At 38.7% G+C, this 22,248-nt stretch overlaps 1 protein-coding gene across 21 annotated transcripts in view; it reads left to right on the forward strand.

Annotated features, from left to right (window-relative positions):
- Positions 1-22,248, forward strand: part of LOC112607938 (transducin-like enhancer protein 4) — a 157,335-nt gene that overhangs the window by 41,240 nt on the left and 93,847 nt on the right. For 11 of the 21 annotated variants that reach the window (XM_025359335.1, XM_025359320.1, XM_025359321.1 and 8 more), the window contains 2 exons: positions 296-358; positions 14,674-14,748. In XM_025359335.1, coding sequence (XP_025215120.1) covers positions 296-358; positions 14,674-14,748 — 138 coding nt within the window. Of the gene's footprint in view, positions 1-295; positions 359-14,673; positions 14,782-22,248 lie in introns of those variants that run through there. The other 10 variants (XM_025359330.1, XM_025359331.1, XM_025359334.1 and 7 more) reach the window with 3 other exon arrangements.

Genomic DNA, 22,248 nt, shown 5'->3' on the forward strand with positions numbered 1-22,248 from the left:
AAGGCTGTTGAAAACTGATTTCCAGTCATGGAAATTAAATTCCATTTTATATTGCCCTGATGCTTGAAGGTTAACTTGTTAAGATGAATGCTGGTTAATAAATTGTGCTGTTAATGTGGCACTGTTGTCATTGCTTCCTTTTAATGGGCTTGCTGATGAGATGGTTTTCCTCTTCCTTAGGAAATATGCCAGCCAAATTATAAAGTATGTTTTCATATCATCCTGTTAATATTTCGGGAATCTGTAACCAGCTGACTGTTCTCTTTATTGCTTTCGTTTCCCTTCTTTTTTGCAGGCAGAGATTGTCAAGAGGCTGAATGCTATCTGTGCACAAGTCATTCCTTTCCTGTCCCAAGAGGTAAGGTAGTTGATTTTAGGCACTGGACTAGAAGTTGCCATTTTAGTGGTTTTGCAGAAAAGGGATTGTAGAACTGACTCTCTGGCCTTGCCAGTCTCTTCGTGTTTGTATTTTATTTTCATTTCTAAGAAACAGTGTTCTCACTCCAACTTGTATACCTTAATAACTTTCTGTGGAATATGATTTAAATGTGTTTATGTAATGGAATATTTTCTAGTTGGGCTAAGCAAAATTCAGTCATTAAAATATTTTGCTATCTTTGTAGTATTGCTCAGAATTATGCTTGTTTGTCATAATGGTACCTAATAGGGTAGACTGAAAAATTACCAGGAAAACAGGAGCTTACTCTGTACTATTGTCATTGGGCATTAAGAATTGGCAAAAGACATATCAAATGGAAAGACTTTATGTAATAAACAAACTAATGAAGCTTTTGGCTAGCTACTTTTAAACATTTACTTCTTGTTACCTGATTAAGTCTTTATATTATTGTGCTTTTGGGAAAAGATCTGCAAGATGAACTCAATGAACTCGTTTCTCTGAGTGCCACTTTTCTCAAAATTAGGCTTTGGTGATGGTAGGCTTAGCACATTGCTAAGGCCCGGCATGCGGCTCACTAGTTCTCTCGCTCTCCTCCGGGGAAGTGCATGCTGTCAGCGAACAGGCACAGGTTGAGATAAAGTGATGCATTTCTAGTGCTTGTTGGCTTCCTTGTGGCTTTTTTTTTCTCTCCCCGCTTGCTTTTGGTAGTTACAAAGTTGAAGTGAGAATACTGGAAAAAGATAATTTTTTGCCTCTGGATTACTGAATGCCTTCATTTGCTCAGGTAAGATCCACTTTAAGAAGGAAGGAGCTAATGAAATAGCTGCATGTCTTTAGCCACAATACTTTGTGCCTTGGGCTGAGAAGGCACAGAGGCACTTTTCTTCCTACCTTTCAGCTGCTCTGTAAGTGTTGGGTCACTGCTTTTCAGGAGAGAGGTTCATTCACCTGCCTGCCAGCGGGCCTGTGCCAATGTTGTGTGGCCAGTATTTGAGCATGCATGTGTATTACAGATATGCAGGTTGCTATATATGATTTTTTTCCTTGGTCTGAACTGGGTTAGACTTGAGTAACTGTGGGTACCCTTCATAGGTATATACTGGGGAGGGGCACTCCTATTCACAAGTCTTGTTGACACTCTGAATTCACATGCTCTTTTGGGTCTTGATAAACAAAGGATATGTTGTCTTTTCTCCTCCTTTAGCTGTGACCACAAAACCTACCACCAGTCATACCCCATTTGCCTGTTTTTACTTAAGATTTGCTTATGACTAGATTAGATGGCTTGGTGAATGAGAGTCAAGGGGTGCATTTGCATTTCTTTTGGAAGCCTGACTGCTCCCTGCCTGATCCAGACTAGTGTGTATTTTTTACTTTAAGCAGCTCGGCTTTATGGGGATGGAGAATGGAAAGAATGTGTGACCCACAGAGCTGTAACCAGGCTAGGATGTCATGTTCTAAGGTGACAGGGAAAAGTTGGAATTATCGCTGGGGTGGTATTAGACTTTGGGCCTCTGTAGGCACAGACCCCTGAGTATGATCACTGGTACGGCTTTGGTCTCATCACATTTCTGCAGGATCTGTGGGTTGTGTTCAGAAGTGGAAGGTTGTCTTAGGGATGTCGATGAAGCTGATTTGACAATGAGTTGTTTTCCCACATGAATTATGTTGTTTGTGTGAGCAGGCCCAGTGGGAACAGAATGTATAATGGGAGTGGTGCTGAGCAAGACTGGACTGAAATTAATTGTCTTAGGGAGTTATACCTGTAGATGAAAGCCATGGGGAGATACTACAACTCATTTGCTCTAGTCTGGGAAGAAAGGTGTCATACTTAACTGTTGTCATACCACTGAACTATTTATTTCCCAAATACTTTGACATTTCTTGGTTGAAATCCTTGACTCATGATAATGATTTATGCCGAGCTTGTCCAACCCCAGGGCCTGTGGGCCACATGTGGCCCAGGATAGCTTTGAATGTGGCCCAACACAAATTTGTAAACTTTCTTAAAACATTATGAGATTTTTCTTTGCAATTTTTTTAAAGCTCATCAGTTATCGTTGGTGTACTTTATGTGTAGCCCACATAAAATGGGATGTGTGTGTGATTTCTTCTTCCAGTGGGGCCCAGGGAATCCAAAAGATTGGACACCCTTGATCTATGCCATGATTTTCTAAATGCCAGTTCTGTGTATATATTTTCTTTTGCTTACTTTAGATTTAATTTGCTCATCTTTTTCTAGTTTCCTAAGGTATGTGTATATCTTTTATTGTGTGAGCACAAACATGTTTGTTTCCTTCAAATCAGGGCATCTCTGATGTTTTTTTATCTGAACATCGTCCACCTTGTTTCTTCTTCTGTGCATTCTGTGAGCATTGGACTCTTTGCTTCTGCCCTGAAGCCAGATGGACCATAATCTGGAGGGAGGGGAGGAGCAGGTTATTAGAGGAAGATGAATTCTATTTCCTGTCTCTTCAGAGGCATGGAAAATCACTCTTGCATGGCTGTGAGCATCACTCTATGCCAGGACTGAAGGCTCTTAATCTGATCTTTTAACACCGACTCTCTGTGTGACAGTCTCGCTGCCAAAACGGCAGCTGCTGCATTAGACTTTATTTTAAAATGTTTTTATTTAAAAATTAAATGATCATATTTAGAAAACAGCAAAACAATTCCTGAAGAGTAGTGCACAAGCTAACCAAACAGTGGCTGGAGCAATTGTGAACATCTGAAGTCAGGCTTTTTGGACTTTGATGGGAACAAGGGGTATATTTACATACTGTTAGATGAAGTTTCTTTTTAATTTAGCCCCCGTGTGTTGATTAATATACCTGCTTAATATTGCTTGCGTCTGGTTTACCACATTTTTTTTAAACTTAAAAAAATTATATAGTACTGAATGATAACTATGAAATAAATTTAGCTTTAACTTCAAGACTTTTCCTTTTTAGAAATGAGTTGTATAATTGTAGTTCAGAAGTACTTGAAGTGTGTCTGTGTATAAAAATCACAGAAAAATATTTTCCTATTAGAGTTTACTAAAACATTTAAGAATATTAGAGCCAATATATTCTTTAATGATGTGCTGTTGCACTCACGTACAGCTGCTTCCAGAGGTACAAGCATTTGACAAAGATACTGCCAGCTCCTATCAGGAAAAGGGAGTACCCATCACTTGGAGTTCATAGAACGTCACAAGATTCTCAGTATCAGAATTTAGAAAAACCTTGTGAACCCTCGTCTGTCCCTTGCTGCTCTTTTCTCTCACTTCACTTTTCAGCTTTTAGGAATGGATAAGCCTCAACTTTCTTCTTCAAAAAGCAATCTCAAGGTGGTAAATGGGAAGCTCTTTCCTTTCCCTATTTCGGTCTCATTTGCAGGGGAAGAACTATAAATACCAACTCTGAGTTGGCAGTTCCATAAACAAGAGATGCCAGGATGATGACAGTTGGATCTGGGTCCTGGCCTCCCTATTACAATTCGTGTGGTTTACTCTAACCGGGCTAAGCTGGGTGACCTTTAGCAAGTGATTTGCCTCTGTAAGCCTCAGTTTCCTCATCTGTATGATGAAGTTAATCATAGCGTGAAACACATCCAGTGTCTGTGAAGATTACTTGGGATTATACCCGGGTAGCTTAGCACATAGTAATCACCTACTGCCATTGACTAGTAGTATTAACTACAGTAGCAGCAGTGGAGCTCTGTTTTCTCTTGGGAGGACCTAGAACCAACCCTCCCTCCCTTTTCTAATCATTGCATTTGGGAAGAATGTGAATTGATTATCTTCCTCTCTAATGCCCTTATAGAAGAAAAAATGAAAATTAAAAGTGAATCCAGGGCCCTGAACTAGCTAAAAATCTGTGTTTTTGTTTGTTTCCACTGGCAATTTTCAGATATAGCTTATACATCGTTAGGCCTCAGTGGGTCCTTAGTAAAACTGAGAATTGCCAATAAATATTGTATTGCTTCCAGTGTCCCAGTAACAGCTCCTCCTCTACCCCCCAATTCCAGGAACATATCTACGTAGAGAGTCTAAGGTGGACTGAAAGTTCTAAGGTGGACTGAAAATGTAAGGGACAGCATTTCTGCTAATTTAGAATTGGGCCAGGTCTCCCTCTTCACTAGCTTTGCATTGCAAAGTTGATCTCTCTAAGCCTTAGTATTCCTATAGAATAAGGAGAGTCAGCCCACCTTTACAGTGTGTATTGTATGTATCAAAATGTAACAGATTTGGCATAGGGAATGCCCTTTCCCCACCCACTCTTTTCCTATTTTACTTCCAGGGAAATAGATTCTATTTCAGGTTATTTTGGGTCCTTAGACATTTGGAAAGGAATGACTTAGTAAAAACTGGGAAGAGTTCAAGGTAATATTTCAAAACAAGCTGGCTGGCAGTCTTCCTGTGGAGTTAGCTAGGCCTTGCAGTTCCAGTAGCTGCTTCCAACAATGGACATTTAGCTCCACACAGATTGTCTTTCAGGAGGAAGGGAATTTTTTTTTTTTTTTAGTAAACCAGTAGGTATTTGTCTTAACGTATTAGATTAAGCAGGAAATACGGTGCACTTAGTTGAGGACCTGTTGGAGGATAGTTGTGTTTTCTGCACTGTAAGGATCCCTATAAGGATCACTTTTAGGCTAGTGTATGTTTCACAGTGATCCACAAGATGTTCTTAAGATCTTTGAGAACCTCAAACCCTTGAAAAGCAGTAGGTCAGTAGGTGAAAAGTTTATTATGTTATAGTTGAAAATCATTCTCCAGGGTACAGTTGTATTTTTCAGAAACTCGTTGCTTCAGTAACAAGGAGCACATTCATTGGAAGAGCCATGTTAGGCAAGAGGCAGTGTGATAAAAGCTGGAGGTCAGCCAGACCCAGGACTAAATCTTGGCTCAGCCACTTGCTTTCTTTACAATGTTGAGCAAAATACTTAGCTTTTCTGGGCTGCAGTTTGCTTCTCAGTGTAATGGGATACCTGTACTGTAGGATTGTTATATGAGGATTCGTGATAGTGTGAAAGGACCTCACTGAATGTTTGGCTGCTTTAACAGAGATTAAAGGAACAGTGGTTTTTTCAAGAAAAAAAAAAAAAGCTTGTTTCTCTCTCAGGTAATAGTGACAGTTGGCAGCGAAGCCATCTGCAGCTAATTTGGTGACTCCACGATATTGTGAATTTGGTTCCTTTTATATTGGCGTTCATCATCCTAGCACCATTGTGTCTTGCCCTAGCCTCAGCCAGTAGGAAAGAGAAAGGAATGGGCAAGTTATATCCTTTTAAGGTTGCCCTCTTTACAGTGGCCAGCACTTAGTTACCTGCCCACAGATAGTGGTAAGGGAGATACGGAAATGTAGTCTTAGCTGAGTGACCATTACGCCCCCCTAAAACTTATACCAGTGTAAGAGAAGGGATATTGGGGGACAACTGTCACTTGCTTCCAGACATAATACTATGCACAAAATAAAAATTATGGCTATTATTATTGTTACTGCTAATGGTTTATCTTTACATTTATAAACTCTAGCTTTGACTATGTAATTAGCACATCTCATGTTTTTCAGTTATATAAGATACAAAATAATGCGTAGTTCTTGTTATAGAAGTTTCTTACTTACCATTGAAATGTTGGAGAAGAGTCACCCATCATACATTCATACATTCACAGGGGATGGAAAAGAACCTACATGAACGGTATGGCCTCTGTGGGCTGTCTGTATTTGAGTTTCTTGTGACCAGTGGCTTCCTTATTCTCATTTATTAAACTCGTAGTCGTTGTTACCTTTAGAGAAATGGCATTCATTTTTAACCTTGTTATTAGCAGACTTGTTTCTATCATTGGGTGCCAAGGAGGATGGACATTTTCCTCCTTCTCCACTCCTGTAATTCTATGACTGTTTTTTCGGTGGTGGTGGTGGTTTTTTGAGTTGAAACAAAAGCCGAGCTGCTTAGAGGCTGGCGGCAGAGCCCTGCAGCCCAGTCCTCACAGAGACGACGAGGAGCACACCGGGGGCTGCGCTTGCCCCTGGACAGAGTTGTTTTCCCCTTGCATCAGTTATTGTAAGAAAATATTGGTTTAACAAATGAAACAAAGAAGACATTATTCTTTTTACAATATTTAACAATAGTTCTCTGATCGTTAGAATATTTAGAATATAAAAGGGAAATTAGGACCTAAAAATGGAAACCTTCCATTTTTATGCTTATGTTTACCTAGGGAAAAGGGAACTTCCATACCAACCTGAATGCTCTCTGGTGCGAGTTTAATTGTAACTTAAAACTTGGTTTGTATCGCCCTGTTAGTTTTTCTAACACATAGTACCAACTAGCATTTGGGCACTCTCCATTGCATTTATATGGCAGAAAATAATAGTCAGTTACATAATAGTGATAGTAGGAGTTTGAATTACAAGTCCAATAGGCTGGAAAAGCTAGTCATATCAAACGATACATGAACTCCTGTTTTGGACATGCCATAAATTTGGTCCATGTAATTTGATGGAAAACAAACCCCTTCTACTACATTATGATATATGGGTATATCTCAGATGCTGTTTACTTGGGCACCTGGGTTAATATGGTACTGAATTACTTGGAGCCACATTTTGCATGTATAGAATAATTGTGAAATGAAAGTTGAAAAATGTGATCAGTCACTTTCATATTGTGCCTTCGGGAGGAAATGAAGAAAATGCAGTGGTTATATGCACTGGTGGCAGTGTTATCGCCTTACAATTGTGCCAGGTTAACTTGTCTTAGTGCTTGTTAACTTTGTAAGGAATCAATGACTTGTGATAACAGGTTTGGTATAGGAGAGCATGGTTAACATTGCAGAGATCCCCTGGCAAGCATGCAGTGCCAGCCCTAAGACCATCTTTAGAGAGTGCTCGCGTAAGTGCCAGCAGCCTGCGCAGGGTACATCTGCTTCCCGGTCGGAGCCATTTTGTCCGTCTTGGTGATATGTTGTGACAGTGCCGTATATCGGAAGAATGTCCTAAAATGAATAATAGACACGGATTGGGGCTTCTGGGGATTTGGTCCAGTTTTCTGACTTTCACATTAGGTTGTGGGCATGGGTAACTTTTCATTTAAAATACGTATATTTTCTCATAATACCGAATGGGTCATCAGAGAGCGTAATTCTGTCCCACGTTCCATGGTTGACTGATTGGCTTGCTGTACCTGACCATGTGTTTTGGTGACAAGTGGCTGCTTGGTGAGATTCATCTAGTGGCATCATGGCCTGTTTGACCTCAGAAAGTGAAAGATGATTCTCGGGAGGTAGAACTTTCTTTCCTGTGGTTTAAATGTGGGGTTTTATCCAAAGGCAGCTATGACAACCTTTATTTGTATGTCTCAACAAATTAATGAGTATTTGGGAACTGACTCATTTATTTGACTTTTAGTTAGGTAGTGATTAGATTATTATTAGTGGAGCTAAGTTTGAAGGTACCTTGAGTAGAGCTGCATTGTGCAATACAGTAGTAGCTATGAAAAGCTGAATAAAATTAAAAGTTCAGTTTCTTAGTTACTCTAGCTACATCTCAAGTGCCCAGCATTCTCCCATATGTGGCTAGTGGCTGTCATATTATTAGCACAGATACAGAACATTTCCAACATTGCCCAAAGTTCTGTTGGACAGCAGTGAATTTGTAGAGCTTACCTATCTGTGAAGAATACCTTGTCCCCATGTAAGTGAGAGTGGAGAAGGCAAGGCCAGGTAGGCAGTCAGTAGTGTGCTCCTGAGAGTTTTAATCCCATGTTCCACAACTAAAATTGTTTGGGAAGCCAGGTATACATATTTACCCTCTCTAAGCTTTGTGGTGCTGAGATTACCTGCAGTTTACCAACCTCCAGGTATGTGCCAAATTAAAGCTGTATTCGTGTATGTGTATGTATGTGTTTAAGGAATATCTAAAGTAATACTTAATTTCTTGTGTGACTGTGTTAGGCTGTTCTTGCATTGCTATAAAGAAATATCTGAGACTGGGTAATTTATAAAGAAAAGGCTTTATTGGCTCATGGTTCTGTAGGCTGCACAAGCATGGCACCAACGTTACTTGGCTTTTGGGGAAGACTCAGGGAGCTTTTTTTACTCATGGTGGAAGGCGAAGTGGGAGCAGGCATATCACATGGTGAAAGCAGAAAAGAAGGGAGAGAGAGATTGAGAGGGGAGGTGTCACACTTTTTAAGGACTAGATTTTGTGAGAACTCACTCTATTGTGAAGACAACATCAGGCCATGAGAGATTCACCCCCATGACCCAGACATCTCCCACCAGGCCCCACCTCCAGCATTGGGAATTACAATTCAATGTGAGATTTGAACTGGGACAAATATGCAAACTGTATCAAATTAACATTTCTTTGAATACTGTATAGGAAAGGCTGATTTGGGGAGATTGGGTTAAATTTAAAGTTGATTTGTACCAGTAAATTTAATAGAGTTGCTGAAAAAGGCTTTTAGTGGGATTTTTTAGCCTGACTTAGCAGACATGGAATGACACTTTCACTTGAATTTGATCTGCTTAGCCATACCTGGAGTATTGTGTTCTAGACACATTGTGCACTACAAGGAGACTAGCCAGAAGGATGGACAAGTGGGCTAGAGCCCATGACACAGAGAAATTGTTGAGTGGCCTGAGGATGGTTAACCTGGAAGAGATAAAATTGAGAACATGCATTATGCCATTTTCATATACTTTGAGTGTCAGTCAATGGAGGAGAATTTAGAGACAAAACTGGGTCCAGTGGGAAAGAATTTATGACAGGGTAGATTTCAACTTAGTATTAAGGCTCATTATCCCAAAATGGAAAAAGCTTGTCCATGAGGTAGTGAATTCCCTTTCACAGGAGGTGCTCAAGGAGAAACTGGTTAGGGTGTGACAGAGGAGATTCATTCAGTGGATCAGTGGCCTTTGGGTTGTGGTTGGTACTGTAGTTCCACCATCCCAATCCGCTCGGCCCAGACAGTGTTTAGAAATCTGCATGTTTTTGGAGATAGGGAGAGTCTTTTGTTGGTTGGTTGGTTGATTGTTAATAGTGCCTGCGGTGCTGTGGTATCTGGGTCTCATGATCTCTAAAGGCCTTTTCCAGTTCTGAATTTCTATGAGTGGCTTCTTAAGTACATGTGGCTAATGGCTCCTATTAGCCGAAAGGGCATTTGATCCAAGTTCGGGCCTAAGTATCTTTCACTCTAGAATATTGCAGCCCTCTAACTGTTCACCCTTCAACCTGGTTTACCTCTCTGCCATCTACCTTCTTTACTTTTCCCAGATCCATCTTACTCAAATGCAGAACTGATAGCACACAGCTGCTTAAAAATTTTTAATAACATCTCATTTCCTACCAGGATAAAGTCCAACTTTTTTGCATGTCATGCAAAGCCCTTTTTGGCCGCCTTCTGTCTTGCCAGAATTCATTTCCCACTAATACCTGGTTCTTTAAAGCATTCCGGTGCTACACTCACGTCTTCATCCATTTGCCTTTATTTTTCTTTGTGTGCACACCCTTTCTACTTTAAAGTGTTCTTGCTTATGTCTTGTCATACCCAGGAAGGCCCTACGAAATTCTACTCCGCTTGTCTGCAGCTGCGTCCCCTCCCTGCTCTACCTCTTGCAGCCACACAGACATTCTTGCTCTTCCTCTAAGGCCCCTACCCAGTTCTCTTCCCTCTGCCTGGAATTCTTTTCTCCTCATTCTTCATCTGCAGAATTCCTGCAAATCCTTCAGGTCTCAGTTGTCAGGTCAGCTTCCTAAGGGAATCTTCCCCTAGCCCCAAGATTAGTTTAAGATATTTCCCTGATAAATGATTGCATAGCATCCTGTAATTTTCTTATGGAAGTTATCCTCCAGTTGTAATTATAGAGCCTTTTGAGCATTAATTCACTGACTGTTTTCCTTGATAGAGTTTAAATTCTATGAGATCAAAGACTGGTTCTTGTTCCTTACTCTAACCACAGTGTCTCCCTACCACAGTGTCTGGTGCATAGTAGGTGTTTAATAAATATTAGAATGAATGGATGAAAAAAACACAAAGGCTTCCCAGATGCCCTGGGAAGTGTGCTGGGCATTTCCTCCTAAAACTTCTCTCTGTGTTATGTCCTGTATTCCTCTAAGACGTGCTCTGTATATGAGTTCTTCGTGTGAGAAGCAGGGCCATTGGTCTTACTTTCACCTCGCCACATGTTGGAGACTTTAATTAATGTTCATTATGAGAATCCTAGCTCATTTTATTTCATTTTGTATCTATCTCTACCCTTATACTCCTTTACTACCCCAATCAATACGGGGAGTATTTTTTTAAATGTTTTTAAAAAATTTTAATTTATAAAAGTTTGAAGCATACTTTAAAAGTAGAGGGAGAATATACTGAACCTACAGGTACCCATACTAAACATCGACAATAATCAACATTTTGTCTTTTTGTTTCATTTATTCCTCAGGGGAGTTCTTTTGTTTTTGTTTTATGTTTTTTTAAAATTCTAAGGTGTGCTGTAACTTTCTGTTACTGTTTTTTATTAGAAGTACTGCATCTGTTGCTGTACATTGGCATGACAGGTGTTCTCATCATAATACCCTCTGAGAAATATGCATTAAACAGCTACTATAGACATACTACTGGTTTGTTAAGGTCTGTTTTTTAGCAGACTTTGTTGGACTTATGAGCTTGTATTATTTTAGTTTCTTATAGAAAAAAATATTAATACTTTTTCTGAACAAATGCCAAAAATAATTTTATGATGATGGAAGTAAGGCAAGTGATTTAATGTACAGAATTTCATTTTACTGGCCCATTCCCCTGCAACCATGTTTGTATTACTTAAGTCACTGTTTTTTTTTTTAAATTATTTTTACTGAGGTATAATTTACACACCATAAAATTCACTAATTTTAAGTGTATGGTTCAATACTTCTCAGTAACTTTAGAGTCGTATAACCATCACCACAATCTAAGGGTTTTGTTTTTAGAATTTTTTTTTAAATTGTAAATTACAGTATTTTAAATAATAAATAATTGGGCATTTGTTTTGTCTCTTCACAATCCCAGTTAGAGGCCCCCTCTCTTACCCTTGGCTCATTAATACTTTCTTAGTGGCATTTCATTTGGTGGTACTGGTGGCACGTTCAAACAGGACACTTGTATCTGAGTGAGCAGCAGGCGCAGTAAGCATGACAACACTGTTGCTCTCTGCAGATTGGCTGGACCTGCCGCTCTGGTGCTAGCGCTGGCTTGGTGGCAGAGGGAACAAGCAGGAAGTAGAAGAGGAAATGAGATGTGTGTGGAGTGGGAAGAGAGGACAGATTGGGGAGGGAAGGGAAAATGGAAGACAAGGCAGACATAATGGGAAAGCCCTCATGGTTCTAAGAAGATGTGAAAAACTTGCTATATTTTCTGAGTGAGAGCTTATTTGTTAAAACCCGAAAATGGAAAAAAAAAAAAAATGCCTCCTGGGACAGTTTACAGGAGTACTTTGGGCTTCCTTGCGTGTTCATTTTTCTCTTTTATATGTAATCTTTTGCCCCTTCTTCCTGTTTGAGTTTTAATTTTCTCACCTTCCCTGGTGGGTGCTTCCTCAGGCTGTAGTGTAATGTTACATGGTGTGGCTGAGTGAGCTAATATATTAGGGTGTTTCTGGTGCTTTCAGAGCACACAGGGGAGGAGGCATTGTTTGCCTTAGGGAGCTTCTATTCAAAAGGTCCTTAAACAGTGAATGATTCACGGGTTGTAAGCAGAAATAGGGAAGTAGAATTCTGAGCTGCAGGTAAAGTTCAGATACTGTATCAGCCCATGGCCATTGCTGTCAAAAGGAGAAGCTGAATCATGACTTCCATTGTCATTTTAGCTTTATAGCAGGAGTTTCTTTAGGCTGTCAGAGTTATGGCTCACTGGTGTGTGTTTCCGGTTTTCTCAAGAAATGCACTTGATTTTAATGCCAGTGCAGAAAGATATCCCCTGCTGCCTAGGGCATCTTTGCCCATTTTAGCAATTGGAATCTAGTTCATGAAGCAAGTGTTGAACAGTCTTCATGGTAGAATGGCACTAAGTAGATGTATTTTCCATATCTCTGTCTCATGGAAACTATTCTTTGAATACTTGCAGATAATATTTCATTAGTAACAGGGAGAAATAGCACAGTAAGAGCTTTAAAACTTTTGTTGAATGAATGAATGCATGAGTAGAATGAATGATACCTGTGTTGGATGTGACTAAGTGTGGTCCTTTGTTTTAGTTCTGAAGTTTTAAGTTTCTTTTAAATCTTTTAAATCTTCAAAGATTTAAAAGAAATACCTGAAGTTCTTAAACTTGAGCTCTACGTTTTTGATCTCTTTTAAATATGCAGCCCTTCATGATAGGAGTTAAAACACAAACACTTTGCACATTTCCAGAAGAAACATGTATGTTGCATTCTGTATGTCCTTACGGTGTCTATGCTAACCAATATCATTGTTGAGTATAGGAAAGTAAAAGGTGGAAAATCCCATGAACATTTCTATCCTACTTTTTGTTTGTTTGTTTTCCAAATACTGCCATTTTTCACCACCGAGAGAATCACATTGTCTTAAATGTGAACATGAGCTCTGTGTCTGGCACATAGTAAGTGCTCAGTATACATACATGGCCAGATTGGCTTTAGGGGAACCTGAAATGACAGTTGCTGGCCATTTTATTGACTGTGCCCTTCTGTTCCTTCTAATATTTTCAAAATCCCTGAAGATTTTTACTTGCTTCAGAGAAAGAAATACTTTTCTTCCATGTTGGCAAATTTTATAAGGAGTAAAGGAATGGAATGGACATATCTATAGACAGACTTTGGGATTGCTTCTTAAGCTCCTGCTTTGAAACTGGAACGCCTACAATTAAAAAAAATTAAAAAGTATATAGTTTAATAATCAGAGTCTATTAAAAGCCTAAGATTCAATGGTCTATTATTTGACATTTTTCTTTCCATTAGTCATAGACACAAAATATGCATTTCTATTAGAAAACCAAGAGTGAAAACATCACATTGTAGATAATTAATTTAAAGTGGTTTCCTTTTCCACGTGGCCTCCCCATTCCCCTCACACAGCTCAGAGGTGAAAATAATGGTCACCCTAGTTAATCTCAGTAACTGTATATTTGAGGGTTTTGGAAGGGGGACCAGGTGGTTCATGGAGAATTCCACATTGAACTGATAGCTCTTTGTATGTATTAAGCAGTGTGGTAGTTGAGCGCGTACTCACCTCAAATAAGTGAAGAAAGTTAGCTAAATTTTTCAACTGAGATTAACCAAAATAAGACTCTTCAGGCATACAGAGGAGTACTTGTTTCACAGCGCAGTTCCTTTGGTTCTTCATTCACTAAACCAAGTTGAAAGAAACCCAGTAAGACTGATTTTAAACCAAAATTGACTGTAGATACTAGAGTGGTCAAATGTTTTAATGGGAAATAATATTTATATAATATTTGGAGGGGGTAATTCTTATAAGCACTTTTGTGTCTAGATATATATGAGTGCCTCTGTACAGAGATTTCTGTGCTACTTTTTCTGTTACAAAAATTACTAACATCAGTTCTTACTTATTCTCACTGGAACGGAATCGTGGATGGAGGGATTTTCCTGCACTGTCCATCCTAGTTTTTTGAAGAAAAAAAAGTATCGTACACTTTTGTGGGCTTTAGTTTTTCTGTTGGATTTAAAAGAAATACCTGAAGTTCTTAAACTTGAGTTCTACGTTTTTGATCTCTTTTAAATATGCAGCCCTTCATGATAGGAGTGAAAACACGAACAATTTGTACACTTCCAGAAGAAACATGTATATTGCATTCTGTATGTCCTTCCGGTGTGTACGCTAACCGGTATCAGGAGAAAATTTAAAAATAATTGCTTCCAGGAAATAATTTTTAAAAACTTTAATGTAGACAGCGAAGAGAAAAGGGAGTGGGTACAAAGAAAGCAAGTGGGATGGGTTGTGTTTTGTTTGTTAGTACTGATAGCAGATGTGTGGTCAAAATGTACCATAACTTTAAAGTGAAATTTAAGCTGTTGTCAAGGAGCATTCTTCATGGGGTCACAGAGATGGTACCTGCAGTTGGATGCCCAGTGACTCCTCAGCTTTGTGGACCCAGATATACCATAGACATCTAGTCATCCATCACCTCAGGCTTGTATTGGACACCTGGAGATCCCCCAAATGCTGTTTTGCATGTAATTGAAGTTAGAGGACATGTTAGGAAAAGCTGTTCTTGACTGAGTAGAAAACAAATAATTGTATTCTGTTTCTGATCTTCATTTATAGCACCAGCAACAAGTGGTGCAGGCTGTGGAACGGGCCAAGCAGGTGACCATGGCAGAACTGAACGCCATCATTGGGGTACGTGGCCTTTCCATTTTAGCTCTGATCTTAGTGTTTGTCATCAGCTCTCTCGCTCTCTCTTTTCACATTTTGTTCCGCCAAAGGGGCAAAAAGCACTAGATGACTACAAAATGAAATTAAGCACTTTGCCTTCAATCTCCTGTGAAATTTGATGGCTGCCTCAGAAACTTTGGATCACATTCTCACCAATTTAAGTTGATGTGTTCACGAAAACTCTCCTCTAAGGAGACTAGATAGCTCTTTTTCATATTTCTTTTCTTTGCAATCAGCTTCTGTTGCTAACCTAGGCCAAAAAAAAAGAGAGATGGATTACTATGACGTTAAAATGACCTGGTTTCTTTTATCTTTCCTCAAATAAACATGTAGAGTATCTTACTATCATTTTTAATGAGATGTATATTTTCACATCTCCCATTCTACTTACTCTTCCTTCCCCTGTCATGAGTGGCTCTTATGGGTTAGTGTCCTTTTGAAGTAGAAATAATCGATGAACTACACTTAAAAAAAAAAAAATCAGTGGCCCATTTAGAAAATCCTTCCTAGCAATAGTGGCATTAATGTTGCGTAGAAATTGTGCTGGAATTCATGGGTTTGGGCAGTCACTTCAACTCTGCTTATATATATATATTTTTTTTTTCTCAGATTAATGTAACAGGCAATAAAATAATGTGCTGAAACTTAGAAATAATAATAAAGGCGAGAAATCACAGCTGTAAAGAGCATAATATTCACCTCTATATTTATGCATATTGTACAGGCAGTTCCTTGGGTTATTCTAATGAAGACACTACAACTGTACTTTCCTCTTTCTATCCCCTCCCAAATACTTTCTTTTGTGTATAGATTATACACAAAAGTCTTTTTTTTTTTTTCTGTCAGTGTATCAAACATACTTTGAAATGCTAATTATTTCATTTACTTTCATTAAAATTCAAATTGCTGAGTGAAGATGTGGATAAGGGTCGCCTGATAATCAATCTGAAGTGAAGATATTGCTTCAATTATTCCTCTGTCTTTTAACAAGGAAATCAGAACTCTGGGATCACTGCTGATGTTGAGGGCGCAATAGTCTGATTGTAGCTTGTTTTTTAATGGGCTATTTGGAGCTATATTTTGTGTCCCTCTGACCAAAAAAAAAAATGGTAGGAAATTAGTAGATGTAATGAATGGAAAAGAGTGACCTTTATTTCCTCCAAAGTGCCCCTTGGAAAGAAGAGGCTGAATCAGAAGAAGCCATGTAGAATCATGAATAATGTTTGTCATACATTTTCTGTGATGGGCAGGAGACGGGACGGATAGTAGAGATGAATTCATTTCACAATTGGTTTTCATTTCCAAAAACTCCAGGAAACAGCAGTATATTAAATTTTAAAAAGCTGAGAAAGGTTTAATTTTAAAGTTAAGTGTATATGTGTGTGTGTGTGTGTGTGTGTATATATATGTATAAACCAGCTGTGCTCCCTTGAAGTGTGTGTACAAGTGCAGGTGTTGTATTCACTGTGGATATTTTTGTTACCAAATCTTCCAGGGCTCAGAAGGGGTAGAACCTGCATTTCTCTACTGTCTCTACTGTTTAACATGGAGAGAATGTGCAGAGTGATCCCTAACAGGAGAGGTTGCTGGGTCATTTTTAGCTTAGTGTTTACTGTTTGTATGAATGGCTCAAATACAGATAGCCATCCTGCCTTATGTCTGATTGGCAGCCTTTTCTAGGAAAACAGAATAGGTTATTTTTTTTCCCTTTTTTTGAGTATTTCAGTGACTGTACAGTGGAGAGATTAAGCTAAATAAAAAACGCTTTGTTTTTGTGTTGGATGTTGCTTAATATGAGGGAAGATATAAAATCATAACAAGTTCCCTTCCCTTCAGAGCAAGAATATTTTTAATATAGTTTTGTATTTATTCATTTTTATATACTTTATTTGGAATGGAATGACAGATTGCCTTTTCTTGGGGAAATGAGGATTTATTAGACTGCAGCCAAGTTACTGACATACTGTGTTTATATGGATTTAATTATTAAAATAAAGCTAACTTAATTTTGTGACCTAAAAACTTATTCAAAGAACTAACTCAACAGTATATACTATCAAAGTAGCGTTACGTGCTATCAAAGCGGCATATACTTGGATATAGTTGGATCTGATGAGCGTTCCAAACTCTTGGTATCTGAGCAGAAAATGGAGTCAGAAATCACATAATCTGACTATTCCGGAAAATAGATTGCAGAAATAGGAAAACAAACCCAACAGTTTTAGGGAGCCACAAACCAAGTGAGAAGGAAAGAGCTCAGTTACAAACTCACTTGACGAATTTTTGCTGCTGATGTTCTCTTTGTGTTTTTAGCCATGGTAGTGGCTTGCATCCAGTAGTTTTTGGAGTTGTAACATTGTAGTATTTTAAAGGCACTTGCTGTTCTCTGTCCCTTGAGCATAGATGGCTGGGTGAGATGGTGGTATTTTGACCCGCTACCAAAACCAACTAGGGGTCAGTTTTGAGATTTTTGTTACTTGGTTTTTAGAATGTAGTCAGCAGTGATTTTCTGCACTGAAGGAATGACAGTTTTCCTATGAGAGGCAAAGACCCGTCTAAGCCCCTGCTGCAGACCCTCATTTATTTATCACTGCATATGTGTCTGTTTTATATGTATGCACACCATCCAGACAAGAGCAAATGTTCCCAGATTTAATGAAATCTGATGAAGCATCTTTTTAACTCTGCAATATTATTCTACCTTCATTGGTAAATGAGCCAAACCAGTGATCCATGCAGTTTAAATGCAGAATGCTGACGTGAGCCCGAAACCTGGAGAGGCGGCTGTTCTCTTGACAATAAGCTAGTTGTGTTTAATGGAATGAAACATAGTTATAATGATTTCTTTCACAGGTCGTGTTCAGTTTAAAACTGTTGATAGATTGAAATAAGTTAAATAGCATTTATCTTTTATTTATAAGGAAGAAAATCAGGAAAATTCCTGTGTTGGTTTCCCATCGTTGATATTTTGTGTTTTGTTTTGAATTGGCGGTATTACACATTTCCTTCAGGCCTTCCCCAAGTTCCCCCAGATGGGTTAGGGGAATGTTATGGATCTAGTTTGATTTTGTCATGTGTCCTGCTAGCCACTGTGTTTTTAAATTAGAAGCTCTGCGAGATCACACTGTTGGAACAACACACAAATTGTAGTTTTAAATCAGTAATATGATCTAATTAGAAATGATGTTTTCATTTCCTGTATTATTAAATTGAGTCATCTGACTATCTTAAAATGCTTTTTAAATCCATTACACTATATAATCAGTACATGCTGTGTGAATGTGGTTATGCTTAATAAAGGAGGCTGACTTGGAACCTCATAAGAATTTCACCAAAGAAACTACCATTAAGAAAAAAAGTTTAGTCAGTGTGAATAGCGGAAAAGAAAATGTTTGACTTATGAAAATAGACAATGTGGTTTCCTTTGGAAACTAACCCACTTTTTAAACCTAACTCTGAGGGAAAAAAAAAAATGATAGAAATGTATGCGTTTGGAAAAAAGCACACCCCCACCCCCAAAAAACCCTTAGGAAACAGGTATGCCATGGTGTTGTAGGAACTGCAGTTTAGCACAAGAAATGCTGAACCTCAATTTTTAGCAGTGACATTTTAATGATAGGAAGTCTGCAAAATTATTTGCCATCAATTGTGAAGGCAATAACAAGCCTTGGTGGTTTTTCACACTCTCTGTGTTAAGTGCTTTCAGAATGACAGCGTAAACTGTGTTAGAGAACTCCAAGGAAGTAAAACTGATTAAAATGTTCATGCTTGAATGGTGCTGATGGAATAGTTCATTTGGACTTTCTCTACCTCCTGCAGCTCAAGCTGAAATATTAAAATTCAGTGGATTTAAATCTCTTTCCTCTCAGCTCAGGAAAAAAACATTACATTTTAATAGGTTTTAAACCCATAATTCATTGGTTTGGAGCAGCACTATTAAATCTATTTAAATATTACTTGTATTACTAAGGAAATGATTTAAATGCCTTTGCCTTTACCATCCTATGTATTTGACTTAGTTTAAAAAAAGAAAGACAATACCTTTGGGGTCCCCCCGCTTAGTATTTTGTTTTATTCTCCTTGTCATATGATTGAACCTTAAATGTGTGTGTGTGTGTGTGTGTGTGTGTGTATTCTACATTGACAACATGGCAAGAGGGTCTTGCAGTATGACTGTTTAAAAATGTATGTCTCCCTTTTTCCGGTACAGATTTCAAAACTGCCATTTTAAGTTTCAAAGGCATTTGGATGAGCCACCGTGATCATTTTCCTTGTATTCTTTTTAAACGATTTAGCCGTTAGGCAGAAAGGGAAAGATATAAATATGTGGGTATATATAAAAATGTGTGTGTGTGTTTCCCTCCCTTACATCGCAAGTGTAGGAAGTATACCTCTGTGGATACATGGCCTCCAGTAACACACCACTTGAAATTAAATTTAAAAATTTATGTTTTTTACAAAAGTATTCTCCTTCCTGGGCCCACCGTGTACCCTTCAGTTCCTTTCTCTCCAGCCCTTGCCACTACAACATGTGTCCCACAGCTTGACAGCACCTCCAGTCAGCCACAGCGCGAAGTGCTTGCTTTCCCCCAGTGCTTTGTGGGAAACCTTTGTGGAAATCCACCCTTCACTTCCACAAGCACAGCCTGGGATGTGCAGGAATTACAGCCGCATTGGATAACCCTGAATCCCACAGGGAAACAGAGTTAGTGGAATGCTCCCCACATTCTTTGGGGGGGGGACACCTGTAAGATGCCTTCTATACTATTCCACAAGAGGTTCAAGTAAGATGGGGCTTCAGTTGCCCACAGTAGTGATAGGCTGGAGAATATGTGTTTAGTTTGAGTTTTTCCCCTTCTGTGGTTCACTTTTCATAGGTCCCTACTCCTGTTCTGTGATCATTTCGAAATTACCTGCAGCCAAGCCCTGTCCCTCCACTTTCCTGTCAGACACTTAGGATTTGATTTTGTCGGCCTGAAGCTACTTAAGGCGGCTTTACAGTGTAGGTAGGTAATTGTAGTCGTGTACTAGAATCAGGGCTCTTTTTCTGATGTGGGTTATGTGCATAAAACATATTGTTTAACAGCTCAACTGTACAACTCAGCTTTTGTGTTACTTTTTAAATAAATATTTTTCAGTAAACTTACAGGTGAGCTTCTCTATCTTTTTCCGCTTCTTGCAGCTGATTACTGTTGGTGTTTTCTAGATGTATGTAATACAGAATGAAATTAAAAATGAGCTATAAAATAGATTCCTCAGAGATTGTTATTTCAGCTTTGTTACTGTCTTTACTGAATAGTGTGCCTGGAGCTTAAAGGCTTTATAAAATATGCTGGCCACTGTCTGCATCGTGTACCCACACAGCTTGCGCAGTAGGGGAAGGGGCTGGCTTGAAGATACACTCACTTGGAGGGCTTTGCTTACCTGCGCTCCCCAAACTCATGGCAGGAAAACCAAAGCAGTTTTATATCACATTCTTTCTTTTTCTTCTGTGGGTATGCCTGCCCCTCACCCTTTTTCTTTTCTGAGCTGGTTCATTTGCCATGGAGCAGGGGACTACATTATTGAATGATGTATTCATAATCTAATCTTTCTGCTACAGTTTGATGAGGCTCTAAGAGGCAGTAATTTCCCTTCTCTCATAACAAAGACTCTCATATATTTAAGTAATTTTAAAACTCTGCCTGCACTTCAGAGACGCCCAGAAAACACTAGGTAAGGAATAGGATTTCTGATTTGTGCTTGTGATGTGCTCTCCATTATTTTCTAGGACAAAGCTTCTCTGGAAGAAATTTCTAGAAGCCAGTCTATCAATCCTCTCACCTCCAAAACTGGTACTAGCCAGCAGTGCTACAATTCTTCTGTTTGGGGCTGAGCTAGCGTTTCCTCCTCCCCCACTTCCATCGCTGTAGAGTTGAGTTCAAAGTGTTATAAGAGTTGCAGAATGTGTCTGGGTAGATGTATCTGAGGAAGGGATATGGGCATTGGATTCCGCTGAGAAGAAAGTAGTTTTCCCAGATCCACAGAGCTTGGCAGGCTGAGGTTATGCAGAGGTCTCAGGAACTGTTATATAGAAAAACAGACTAAAACAGAGAATAAGGCAACCTGCAAGCTTGCAGTTCCAGAGTGTCACCCCATTTTGTAGGTTGTTTTGTTTTGGTTTTGTGTCCACTTTTGTAATTCTCTGATGATTTCCTGCCAGCAGTGTTTCTACAAGCAGCATCACCACCTTCTGTATAGTCAGAGACCTTTTTCCTTGTGGTGTCAGACTGCTTTGTGCCCCTCGAAGCTGAGACGGAGGGAAGAAGGATGGGCTATGAGAGGCAGTCTCACACCAGATAGGCAACTAAAGGGTTAATGACTGTGGTTAACTGTCAAGCACGTAGGTGAGGTTTTTAAGGACTTTTGTTGCCTTGAAGCTCCCTAAGAAACCGATTTGGGAATCCTACTACCCCAAAAATGCATTTGTGGTCTTAAGTGTTGTCCTTAAGACCTTTGTGAAAAGGTTAGAACTCTTTAGTGAGTAGCAAGAGTTATTTAATGATATGTCCACTCATTCATTCATTCAGTAAATATTTGAGTACTTTCACCAATGTCCTATTACAGGGGCATATTTTATTTTCATTTTGAGTGATATTTTAAATTGTCTTCTGAAATATATTCTGAAATGATCCTCAAGTTATATTTAAATCATTCTATTAAAATTTTGGTAGCTGTAAGCTTGCTGATATTACCTTGTACTACAAATAATCAACTTTTAATTAACGCATTTTAATTTCAATAAAGCTAGTTTCCATAGATAACAGAGTAAAGAGAAACAGTTAATAAAAAACATAAGAATGAGGCTGCATACATTTACAAATTTGTATTTTTTTATATTTGCAGATATATTTTCAGATATTTGGATTAGGAATTTAGAAATTCATTATTGATATTCTCTATTACATCAGATTTATTGAGATGTAATCTGCAAAAAGTAAAATTGACCCTTTCCAGTGTGTAAGTCTTTGAGTTTTGACAACTGAATACAGCTGTGTAACACAGTCAAGCTACAGGTTAGTTCACCCCACCCCAATCCCTTGTTAGTCTTTGTAGTCAGTCATTTTTTTCTATCCCAGCCCCCAACAACCACTGAAAATGTTTCTTCTCCCAAAGCGAGCCTTTTTGACAATGCCATATAAATGGAATTACATGTCATGTAGCCTTCCGAGTTTTCTTCTTTCACTTAGCATAAGGCATTTGTGATTTGTCCATGTGGTTGCTCATATCAGTAGTTAGTGTCTTTGTATTGCAAAGTGATATCTATTGTATGAATATACTAGTTTATCTATTCACTCCTTAAAGGACAGTTGGGTGAATAAAGCCATGAGAAACATTCTTACTTGGATATTTTAAGTAAGTGAATGTAAGTTATATCTTTTGAGTGATTACCTAGAAGTGGGATTGCTGAGTTACATGGTAAGT

This window comes from Theropithecus gelada, chromosome 15 (assembly GCF_003255815.1).
Source record: "Theropithecus gelada isolate Dixy chromosome 15, Tgel_1.0, whole genome shotgun sequence".
Taxonomy (NCBI): Eukaryota; Metazoa; Chordata; class Mammalia; order Primates; family Cercopithecidae; genus Theropithecus; species Theropithecus gelada.